Source organism: Saccopteryx bilineata, chromosome 4, assembly GCF_036850765.1.
Source record: "Saccopteryx bilineata isolate mSacBil1 chromosome 4, mSacBil1_pri_phased_curated, whole genome shotgun sequence".
In the NCBI taxonomy this organism is placed as follows: Eukaryota; Metazoa; Chordata; class Mammalia; order Chiroptera; family Emballonuridae; genus Saccopteryx; species Saccopteryx bilineata.
Genome location: NC_089493.1, coordinates 10184421 through 10196009, shown reverse-complemented (window position 1 = coordinate 10196009; position 11589 = coordinate 10184421). Strand labels below are relative to the sequence as shown.

At 53.0% G+C, this 11589-nt stretch overlaps 1 protein-coding gene across 1 annotated transcript; it reads left to right on the top strand.

Annotated features, from left to right (window-relative positions):
• The first annotated feature begins 233 nt into the window (after positions 1 to 233).
• SERPINA4 (serpin family A member 4) lies at positions 234 to 10921 on the top strand. Its single transcript, XM_066276051.1, has 5 exons — positions 234 to 371; positions 3179 to 3822; positions 7740 to 8010; positions 9541 to 9700; positions 10425 to 10921. Exons 2-5 carry the CDS (start codon positions 3195 to 3197, stop codon positions 10623 to 10625), a joined length of 1260 nt encoding a protein of 419 aa, XP_066132148.1. The 5' UTR covers positions 234 to 371; positions 3179 to 3194; the 3' UTR covers positions 10626 to 10921.
• The last annotated feature ends 668 nt before the right edge of the window (positions 10922 to 11589 follow it).

The window sequence follows — 11589 nt, the reverse complement described above, 5'->3', positions numbered from 1 at the left end:
ACCGAGAGAGAGGACCAGACCCGCTGAGGGGCTCCCCTGAGCCTCAGGGAGGGGCAAGCAGCAGGCAAACCTCAATGCAGAGCAGAACCAGGAAGGGGGGAACCCTCTCGGGGTCTCCCGGGTGGGAAGCGGGTGTGCCCTTGGGTGGACGGAAGCTGACTTCCAGGAAGGGCTCTCTCCGCATCGGGACTCCATGTTCTACTTACTTACCGGTCTGTTTATTAATAATTACCTATTGCGGAGGTGGTAGGCGGTGCCGATACAGGCTTCTCCGATCTTCCTGGGCTTGATAAACCCAAGCCACATTCCTGGGCCACCTCTGGAGCTTGGACAGCTGCATGGGGACCTCTCACTCCAGAATCGACTGAGCCGTGAGTAACTGGGAGGGCCACGGTGGCGACTCTAATGGGGGGGGGGGGGGAGACACAAGACTTTCAGTGTCATGTTAATCTAGTAACATCCAAACCTGTAAAGAAATTTTATAGGAGTTTATTAGAATTTATTTGAGCCAAACAGACGTCTGAAGGCAAGATCTCAAAAGACTGAGTTAAAAGGTTCCGAGAATGATAGTTTGCAGCTTCTTTCATGCAGGGCTTGCCTAAGGCGAAGGTAAGCCTTTAGTAAACAAGGTCTATGCCTGGGAGGTGACCACGCACCACAACCTGCCCAGTTAGGAACCTGTGGTCAAATCATCCTGTGAAATTACTTTTTCCACTGGACTTACTGGGTTTTTACAACAAAATAACTTATTGATTTTAAAAAGAGAGAGAGAGAGAGAGAAGAAACACCGTGTATGTGTGTCCCCTGAATGTGCCCTGACCAAGGATCAAAGCCGCAACCTCAGTGTATCAGGCTGATGTTCCAATAAAAACTGAGCTATCAGCTTATTTTTATTTTTTATTTTTATTTATTTATTTATTTATTTTGTATTTTTCTGAAGCTGGAAACGGGGAGAGACAGTCAGACAGACTCCCGCATGCGCCCGACCGGGATCCACCCGGCACGCCCACCAGGGGGCGATGCTCTGCCCCTCCGGGACATCGTTCTGTTGCTACCAGAGCCACTCTAGCGCCTGGGGCAGAGGCCAAGGAGCCGTCCGCAGCGCCCGGGCCATCTTTGCTCCAATGGAGCCTCGGCTGCAGCAGGGGAAGAGAGAGACAGAGAGGAAGGAGAGGGGGAGGGGTGGAGAAGCAGATGGGCGCTTCTCCTGTGTGCCCTGGCCGGGAATCGAACCTGGGACCTCTGCACGCCAGGCCGACACTCCACCACTGAGCCAGCCGGCCAGGGCCAGCTTATTTTTATTTTTTATTGTACTTCGTCCTTGTCCACAATTAAAACTAGGAAAGTTCTGGGAAAACTGGGACAGCTGGTCACCCTCCCTATGGTGACAAATCTTAACAGGCTACAAAAGACCCTGCACAGGTGCACCTGCCCCCTCACTGCTCCCTCCGCAGTGACTGGCCAGCTCCCAGAACAGCCTTCCCCGAGGCGCACACAGATGAGACCAGAGCTTCTGGCTCGGAATCCAGATGCTTCTGGAGAAATCCTGCAGAGGGGGATTCTGGGTAACCTCACGGTGAAGCACTGAGAAGTATTGGAGAGTTGGGGGCCGGGGAGAAGTTGTTATGGGTTGCTAGGAGGTCATGCTGAGTGGAGAGGTGTTGAGCAGGTGAACACAGTGGTTCGATGTGTGTCTTTAAATGGCCTCCAACAGCTGCGTGGAAACCAGAGAGTGGGAAGACCAGTTAGGAAGCGACTGCAGGGCTCTAGCACGTTATGGCCCGTGGGTCAAGCCTGGACCACCACCTGTTTTTGTATTGCCTATGGGCTAAGAACAAAAGATACACAATGTAAATATAAAGGTTGTAAATGTTTGAAAAAATCAGAAGAAGGGCACTATTTTGTGACATATCAAAATTACGTGAAATTCCGATTTCGGCGCCCGTAAATCCGTTTTCCTGGAACCCAGGCACAACCACAGCGAAGGGCTGGTCTGTGGCCGGTTTCCAGCGGGAGCCATGGAGTTGAGTTGATGCGACAGTGACTCTGCGGCCCATAGAGCCCAAGACAGTTACTGCCTGGCCCTCGCCAGGAGGAGTTTTCCGGTCCTCCTCTTCAGTGAACGCTGCTGGACTCGGATGGGGGTCGGGGCAGTGCAGGGGCTGAGAGCTGAAGGAGGGAGCGGTAGGACAACGTGCTGCGGGGGGGGGGGGGGCAGGGGGCGGGGCAGGGGGCGGGCTGAGAGCTGAAGGAGGGAGCGGTAGGACAACGTGCTGGGGGGGGGGGGGCAGGGGGCGGGGCAGGGGGCGGGCTGAGAGCTGAAGGAGGGAGCGGTAGGACAACGTGCTGCGGGGGGGGGGCAGGGGGCGGGGCAGGGGGCGGGCTGAGAGCTGAAGGAGGGAGCGGTAGGACAACGTGCTGGGGGGGGGCAGGGGGCGGGGCAGGGGGCGGGCGGAGGCCCGACCGGTGTTAGAGGTGACAGCTGGGTTTAGAGTCTGAGACCCGGGTGAGGGTAGGACCCCTGGACGGGGCAGAGCAGACTGGGCGGTGAAAACAAAGCATCCTGTCTTGGACGGGTTGGTCTCATTAGGAAAAGGCACCAGTTTTATCCCTGTGACTGAGCAAATCATTTATACAACATCTATGGTCTCATTTCTATGGGGGGATAAGAATACCGTTCTACAGACCTCTACCTGGGTAAGAGGGTCAAACAAAATAGCATAAAAGTGATTTTGTAAATGGCAAGGCATACCACGGAGCTGTGTAGAAAACATACTAAAATAGGCTTTGGTGACAAGCACCCAGGGTGCAATGAGCCCCTGGGCTGAGGACAGAAACTCACATAGTTTAAGGTGCCCCAGGCTGAGAGTCCAGAGACCTGTGTTCCAGCTCAGATATTAACCAGCTGAGTGACTTGGCCAAGTCACTTTGTGAGTCTCTGTTTCTCCATCGCTGTAATCAGTGCCACGCAGAGCTCACAAAGATGGGAAATGAGATGGTGGATGCAAGAAGCGTGCCGGAGAATAACATTGTCACCACACACAGAGGGTGCTGGGTGTCTGCTAGCCTGTCCTAAGCCGATCTGCAGGAGTCCAGGGGCCCTGCTCTGGCCTGGCTTCTCAGCAGGGCTGGGTGTTCTGTGGAGGGAATTTCCTGGACACTCTCTTTCCTCCTGTAGCCTGAGATCACAGAAGATGCAGCTTGCCAGCCACCTGCTCCTCCTCCTGGTTGGACTATTGGCCCTTTCTCTTGATGGCCAAGGTCAAGCTCATGGCCAACAACAGGAGGACCCAAGCACAGGTGGGACCTCCCCCAGCCTCAAGATCGCCCCAGGCAACACAGCCTTTGCCCTCAACTTCTACCACCTGATAGCATCCCGAAGCCCCAAAAGCAACATCTTCTTCTCCCCGCTGAGCATCTCTGCCGCCTACGCCATGGTGTTGCTGGGGGCCCGCTCAGACACCTGGACCCAGATCATCGAGGGTCTGGGCTTCAACCTCACAGAGGTGTCTGAGCCCGACATCCACCAGGGTTTCCAGCACCTGCTCCACGCTCTCAACCTCCCAGATGACAAGCTGGAGACACATGTGGGCAGTGCCCTTTTCCTGAGCCAGAACCTCCAACTCCTTCCAAAATTCCTTAATGACACCACGGCCTTTTATGACTCAAAACTCTTTCGTACCAACTTCCTCGACTCTAAGGGTGCAACCCAGCTCATCAACAATCATGTCAAGGAGGAGACTAGAGGGAAGATTGAGGACCTGGTCAGCAGGCTCAGCACAGACACGGTGATGGTGCTGGTGAATTACATCTACTTCAAAGGTAAGCGTCAGTTCATTGGTAGATCCTGTATCTTCCCTCCCCCACTAATTTATTGAAGAATTTAATATCTTCAATAAGGGAAAGTGGACGGATTGGGTCTGATAAGGCCAAGCACCCCTTAGAAGATTTAATGTTAGAGTGTCAGATAGTTTAGATTGTGTAGTATTGAGGCCTCCATCTTTTCATAGCTTTAGGCATATTTTTTTATTTATTCCCTTAGTAATAGTAACTTATGAAATGCATTAGACCTAATGATTATGAATTAAACTGCTAAATGTATATTGAAGCTCTGCCACTGCCAACAGTGTAAAGAGTGCAGGTTGTTTTTTTGAAGCAAGGATTACAAGAGGCCCTGCTTCAAAGTTTTGTTTGGAGGATCAAATGATATTGCATGTTCATATACACCTTAGAAGAAGAGTCCTAAAGGGATCTGTAAACTGTAGCCCCAGCCAAATCTGATGGGTCACTTGTTTTTTGACAATAAAGTTTTATTAGCACACAGCCATGCTTACTCAGTTAAGTATTGTCCCTGGCTGCAGTCACACACAGAGAGACAAGCAGTCGCTATTGAAACAGAGTGACCTGCAAAGCCTAAAATATTGACTTCCTGGCCCTTTGCAAAGGAAGTTTCCCTGACATTTGATCATTACATATACTCAAAAAATAATTACAGTAATTATCATTACTTTAATGATAACAATACTCATTTCAAAAAACCTTTAAAAGTACATAAAAGCATTAAAGAGAAAACAGAAATTGCCTAGAACTCCACCGCCCTGAGGCAACCGATGTTAACATTGTAGCACAATGCCTTCCAGTCCTGGGTTCTCTCCCATTTATCAGCCCCGCTGACATCAGGGTGTGGAGAGAGTTTTGTACAGTGTGTACCAGTCAGGGTTCCATCAGTGGAGCAAAGCCACCAGCAGGGTTAAGGGTAAGGGACTGCGACAGGAATCGGACCTTGCATGATCGTGGGAGCAGCTGGGGAAGTGAAGGCAGGAGGAGAGGGAGGCGGAGGGACAAAGTAGGAGCCACTGGTACAAGTGACAAGTTAGAGCTTGTCAGGAATCTTTTTTTTTTTTTTTGTATTTTTCTGAAGCTGGAAACGGGGAGAGACAGTCAGACAGACTCCCGCATGCGCCCGACTGGGATCCACCCAGCACGCCCACCAGGGGCCACGCTCTGCCCACCAGGGGGCGATGCTCTGCCCCTCCAGGGCGTCACTCTGCCGCGACCAGAGCCACTCCAGTGCCTGGGGCAGAGGCCAAGGAGCCATCCCCAGCGCCAGGGCCATCTTTGCTGCAATGGAGCCTTGGCTGCTGGAGGGGAAGAGAGAGACAGAGAGGAAGGAGAGGGGGGTGGAGAAGCAAATAGGCGCTTCTCCTATGTGCCCTGGCCGGGAATCGAACCCGGGTCCCCTGCACACCAGGCCGATGCTCTACCGCTGAGCCAACCGGCCAGGGCCATTGTCAGGAATCTATAGACCAGGCCTCCAGCCAGCAAAGGGGTCCCATTTTGAGGGAACTCAGGGAGGGACCCGTGTTGGGCTCCTGGTGGTAGCTTGGGGGCGTTGTTGGTCCGCAGGGTTAGAGTTGCAACAACAAATGTGGAGCCTGACTCAAAGCTCTGGCCGGAAATGATAAAGCTTGTTGGTGCTCTCTTCCTGCAGGAGACCTAGTTCACGCTGGGATGAGAAAGAGAGGGGTCCCCAGAAAGAGAAGAGAGGTAGAGAGCTCCTGACCCCCAACACCTGCTCAGCGCTCTGGGGGTGCGGATGCAGCCCCGAGACCTCGGTGTATGTAGGTCACTCGGGGAGGGCAGTGGACGCTTGTGGCTCATCTGCAAAAACGCAGAGTACTTGGAAGAATCCAAACCGAAGCTGTGCAGGGTCTCTGTCAGTAAGGTGACATGGAGAGATATTAGACTGAAATAAAAAACCAGAGAAACTACCTTCATGGACAGAATGGTAAAGATATCCACTCTCCCCCCCCCCCAGCTAATCTAAATATTTAATGTAATCCCAATCAAAATGCCAGCAGGTTTATTTTTTCCTTTTTGGCAGTTGTTAACAAGCTGATTCTAAAATACATATGAGAGTACAAAGGGCCAAGAATATCTAAGATGAGGAAACCTGCCTGCACGAGAGCTAGACTTATTATTACTCTATACAGGTGTTGATCGACTTACGACCTGTGCAACTTACAACCATTCGACTTTACGACCACAATAGCTAGCCACGACTGCTCCGCGTCTGGCAGCGCAAGCGTTGCCCAGCTGGGCGTCCGACAGTGCGGATTAGCTTCCGGCAGCACTACCATCTCCGCGTGCACCATTTCAACTGTTGTCCCAGATTCAGTACAATAATGAAAGAAAATTATGATAAAATATGACTTAAAGATTTTTATAACATCATTTCACAGTATTGTACATATAGCCTACTCAACTTACAACCAAATCGGTTATGACTGGTCTGTCGGAACCAATCGTGGTCATAAGTTGAGCACTAGCTGTATTCGTTTTAGACCACGTGGTACAAATGGACCAATGGAACAGAGTAGAGGGAGGCCTGAAACGGCCCCTGTGAATGTACGGACATTTGATGTTGGTCAAAGTCAACATGAAGGAACATTGGGGAAAGGATGGATTTAAAAACAAAAAAATTGGTACTAGGACAGCCGGGTAGCCACATGGGGAAAAATTGGTTTTGGGGGGCCCTCCTTCCTGCCAATCATAAATATTTATTTCAGGTCTGATAAAGTCCTAAATGCGAAAGGAAAGACGAAAGCTTCTAAAAGATACTGTGGAGAGTATCTCCACATACTTGGGATAGGGAAGTTTTCTAACCAAGACAGGAGAGACCTAACCCTAAAGGAGAGGACTGCCTCCTTACTGCCTCCAGGCCAGGGATCGCCATCTCCAGAAAATGAGGGAAAAGACCAGTCAGCAAGGGAGAGAGGGTACTTGCAACAATGTTAAGGAATTGGTGAAGGCGTGTGTAAAGCCAGTAGCCACGGCCACCATCATAGCCGCATGGCCCATGCAGGTTCGCATTGAATTTGGACAGTCGGTAAAAAAACAACGGAGCCAAAACTGGTGGGCCGTCATCTTTAATCCTAGCTTGTACCCGGCGGGCAAGTAAAAACACACATTGGGCTCCAAAACCCACTCACATTCAGTGCTCACAAAGCTACTGACTTATCCGAGTTTCCTAGAATCAAAGGTTTCTAGCTCACCAGACTTATTCACCTCTGTTCCCCATCTCCTTCCTTCTCCCTGCACAAACTCTGCACAAACTGGCTTCTCACTCACCACTCCACCATCTTGGCTGCTTCTTCTGGCCTCCTCCACATGGCCTCTCTCTTCTCTTCTCTCTTCTCTCTCCTTTAATGCTAATCTCAGGAACCGAGAGAGCAAGCTCCTAATATGCCCCACTTTATAGTGCAGAAATCAAAACCTTTAATCCAATATACAAAATAGGGAAGTCTCTAATACAAAGTCACTTATCTGAGTCATGATGGGGTTGCACCACCCCACATCAAAAAGGGTGGGAAAGGCTTAGTCCTAAAACCAAGCCCCAAGCTACAAGGATCCTGCCTGCCCACAGCCCGCCCCCAACACACATTAATATCACCTGGGCGATGGGCTTCCACATGGGCAGCGCCATCTTTAACAAAGTGAGCATAATATATTTTATCTACCCAACAGTGTGCAACAATGTTAAGGAATTGGTGAAGGCCTGAAACAACCTTGCTGGTGTCCTCTGGCATCTCTCAGTTTCGATTCTAGATGAGCCCTGTGTACCCCGATGAGGTGGGAAGGTGGGCATCCTGGAGCCACTTGGGGGAGCTGCTCCCGAGCTGCAGGATTGGCTCGCTGGCCCACGGACACCCTGCCCCTTCTTTCCTTCCTCCCTTCAGGTCTTTGGGAGAAACCGTTCAGCAACTCGAAGACCAAAGTCCAAAACTTCTATGTTGATGAGAATACAATAGTCAAGGTGCCTATGATGTTTCAGGACAAGCACCACTGGTTCCTTCACGACAGATATGTGCCCTGCTCGGTGCTGAGGATGGATTACAGGGGCGACGCCAGGGCCTTCTTCATCCTTCCTGACCAAGGGAAGATGAAGCAGGTGGAGCAGGTTTTGACGCCAGAGATGCTAACTAGGTGGAGCCAGTTGCTCCAGAGGAGGTAATCTGGGTGCTGCGTGGGGCTGAGCGGGCAGCACTGCCCTTCAAATGGGCCCTTCTGATAGAAAGCCAGTGTCTAAAATAGGGGGTGCCGGCCAAATTCTGAAAGCCCTCACTTTCTCTGAGACTTTCCACGGGTTTCCTTAAATAATGAACTCTCCCATTGCATCCAAAATATAATCTGGCCCTTGTCGGTGAGAAGAGAGCGAACTAGGGAGTTAAGAGTCCTAGTACTAGCCTAACCGGTGGCGCGGTGGATAGAGCGTAGACCTGAGATGCTGATGTCCCAGGCTCCAAATCCTCCGGTCGCTGGCTTGAGCAAGGGGTCATTGGCTCAGCGGGAGGAAACGAAGGAAGGAAGGAAGGAAGGAAGGAAGGAAGGAAGGAAGGAAGGGAGGAAGGAAGGAAGGAAATGAAGGAAGGAAACGAAGGAAGGAAGGAAGGAAGGAAGGAAGGAAGGAAGGAAGGAAGGAAGGAAGGAAACGAAGGAAGGAAACGAAGGAAGGAAACGAAGGAAGGAAACGAAGGAAGGAAGGAAACGAAGGAAGGAAGGAAGGAAGGAAGGAAGGAAGGAAGGAAGGAAGGAAACGAAGGAAGGAAGGAAGGAAGGAAGGAAGGAAGGAAGGAAGGAAGGAAGGAAGGAAGGAAGGAAACGAAGGAAGGAAGGAAGGAAACGAAGGAAGGAAGGAAGGAAGGAAGGAAGGAAGGAAGGAAGGAAGGAAGGAAACGAAGGAAGGAAGGAAGGAAGGAAACGAAGGAAGGAAGGAAGGAAGGAAGGAAGGAAGGAAGGAAGGAAGGAAGGAAGGAAGGAAGGAAACGAAGGAAGGAAACGAAGGAAGGAAGGAAGGAAAAAGGGTCCTAGTTCTAGCTAGCCCTTAAATGCACAAGCCTTGGGTAAAGTGACAGCTGGACAGGTCTGTTTCTATATAGTGGAGGGGAGACCTCCAGTCAACATGGCTGACTGAACGGCATCAAGGGGTGTAAGAAAACCCCAACCTCCCACACCAGGAGGTAGCAAGGAAGTTTCACACCGCCCTGGGGCTATGAGTGGATGAACTGCCTCCACCCACATTCAACAAAAGGACCCCCACCTGAGGCTCTATGTGGACGGACAATTCTCACACTTTGTGGGGCACAGGTGTTCAGTCCAAAGAAATCACCCGGTCCCAAAGAAGTGACAACCACAGGGCCCCAGCGGTGGCAAAGGCGAGACTGCCACATTGAGAGACGCGCATGCCCCCAGGCACCTGGCGTGCCCACGGAGAGCCACCTCTGCTGAAGATGAGCCCCGAGGGGAGGAGGTCCTACAGACACTTCCCGGGGAAGGAGGTCCTACAGACACTTCCAGGGCAAACGAGCCGGACCTTAGGCCACTGGGACGCTCCTGTGAAGGATAGTGCAGCAAATGGGTGTTTGTGGCGACCCTCGGGTCGAGGGGGCCCAGCTGGAGAGGGCAGCCAGGGACAGCCCGCCAGGCTGTGCTCCCCAGCTTGTGTCCAAGTCCATTGTTTTGACCCAATGCCTCTTTCAGATCTTTTCACAGGAAGCTCAAGTTGTATCTCCCCAAGTTCTCCATGTCTGCTTCCTATGACTTAGATGAGATTTTGCCCAGCCTGGGCATGATGGACCTGTTTACAGCACAGGCTAATTTGTCCGGCATCACCACACAGGGACGTCTGCAGGTGTCCAAGGTAAGTCCTTGGTGGCCCGCAGTGCCTGGGGACCTCAGGGGGAGCGTCTGCCTCCCAGGAGCTGCTGGGTGCTCTCTCTGCCACCACGTAGTCTTGGAGCCTGAGTCTGTTCACCCACCCACAGGCATGGACATCCACGAACCAACCCGCCACACGCTCAGGGTGGCACTTGGTGCTGGGGGTACAGTGTCCACTCAGTCCCTGTCCTGGTCACGTTGGGGCGACAGTACCTTCTTAGATCATGGCAATGGAGAATGACAAGTTCAATGCCAGAAACAAGAAGGATACAGATGAGGCTGGGCTGGGGGCATGCGTATCAGAGAGATTTCTTAGAGGAGCTACGACGTCAGCGAAGTAAGACGGAAGTTCACTAGGGGCCAGAGCCTTGGGTTTGGCAGTGTGGGTTCCAGCTCCACCACTGGGGATCTAGGAGGGCTCCCTAGTCTCTGAACGTGTTTTCCTCATAGGGTGGTTTGGAAGGTCAAAAAGAGCACTGGGTACGTAGTAGATGCTCAATTAATGATAGCGATCATTATTGTATTAATAAGAGGTCTTTTAGCTCAACAACCCCTGTAGCAGAGAAACTCCTCCTGCTGTGAGACCCCCAACAAGTGTCTGTGTGCGGTGAGCCACAGTGGTGATCTCGGGGTCTCTGGTTTCCCCCGTCTTCCCTCCGCCCCCACGCTTGTTCTCGCAGAAGTAACACTCGCTCTTTCCCTCCCAGAGTTTGCACAAGGCCGTCCTGGACGTGGATGAGGCTGGGACCGAGGCTGCCGCAGGCACCAGCATCTCTATCTCCTTCTTTTCTATGATGCACAATCGCAACATCCTCCGGTTCAACCGGCCCTTCCTTGTGGCGATCTTGTCCACCAGCACCCAGAGTGTCCTCTTTCTGGGCAGGGTGGTCAACCCCGCCAGCCCATAGCCCTCCGAGAGCTGCGCGTCTGCAGGAGGACGTGGCCTGGAGGGCTGGTGTGAGCAGCTCCACGTTCGAAGTGGGGCTTTGCTGAAGAGGCCAAGGGTCCAGGGAGAAGCTGTTGGTGACGGGGGGGGGGGGGGGATGCGGGTGGTACCGGAGGGGTGCGGACTGGACACTCGGCTCCCTGGGGCTGTGCAACCCCGGGCACATCGTGTCACCTCTTTGAGAAGTTCCCGCCCCGGAGAGTGAGAGACGCCATCCGAGGGTGGTTGTGTGAATTAAACAGACGGATGGTGCGAGGAGCCTGGCTCGGTGTCTTGTGCACAGCAGATGCTCAATAAGTGCATGCCTTTCCCACCCTCTGGGGTTGGCCCCACCCTTCCCTGCATACCTGGTCCCAGACACAGGGGTGAGGGGCTCTGCATTCCAGAGGGTTGGCGAGGTGTCCGTGGAAGAAGAAAGCGGTGTGGGCAGCCAGCCGCCTCCGGCAGCGTGGGTGCCTTGTTCCAGAGCTGTGACAGTGGAGGGGGAGAGCAGGCACTCAGAAGGCCTTGCCAGGGACACACCAGCCACGGGGCCGCCACAGAGACCTGGCTAGGAAGGCTCGGTGAGGGGGCAGCCACGTGGGAGGCACAGGCTCTGCCTCCGCCGGCGGCCATGGAGATGTGGCCAGTTTCTCGCCCAGAGTAGCTGACCTAGGTTATGCGCTATACTGCACAAGAAGGAAGAACGTGGCATTAGAGTATGCAGGCCTGTTGTCACATCCCTGCTTGGCCACCGACGTGCGTACCCGGCACCACTCCCACGGGGGAGGCAGGCGGACGGCACCCCCCCACACACAGGGGGGAGGCAGGCGGACGGCACCCCCACACACACACGGGGGGAGGCAGGCGGACGGCACCCCCCACACACAGGGGGGAGGCAGGCGGACGGCACCCCCCCACACACACACGGGGGGAGGCAGGCGGAC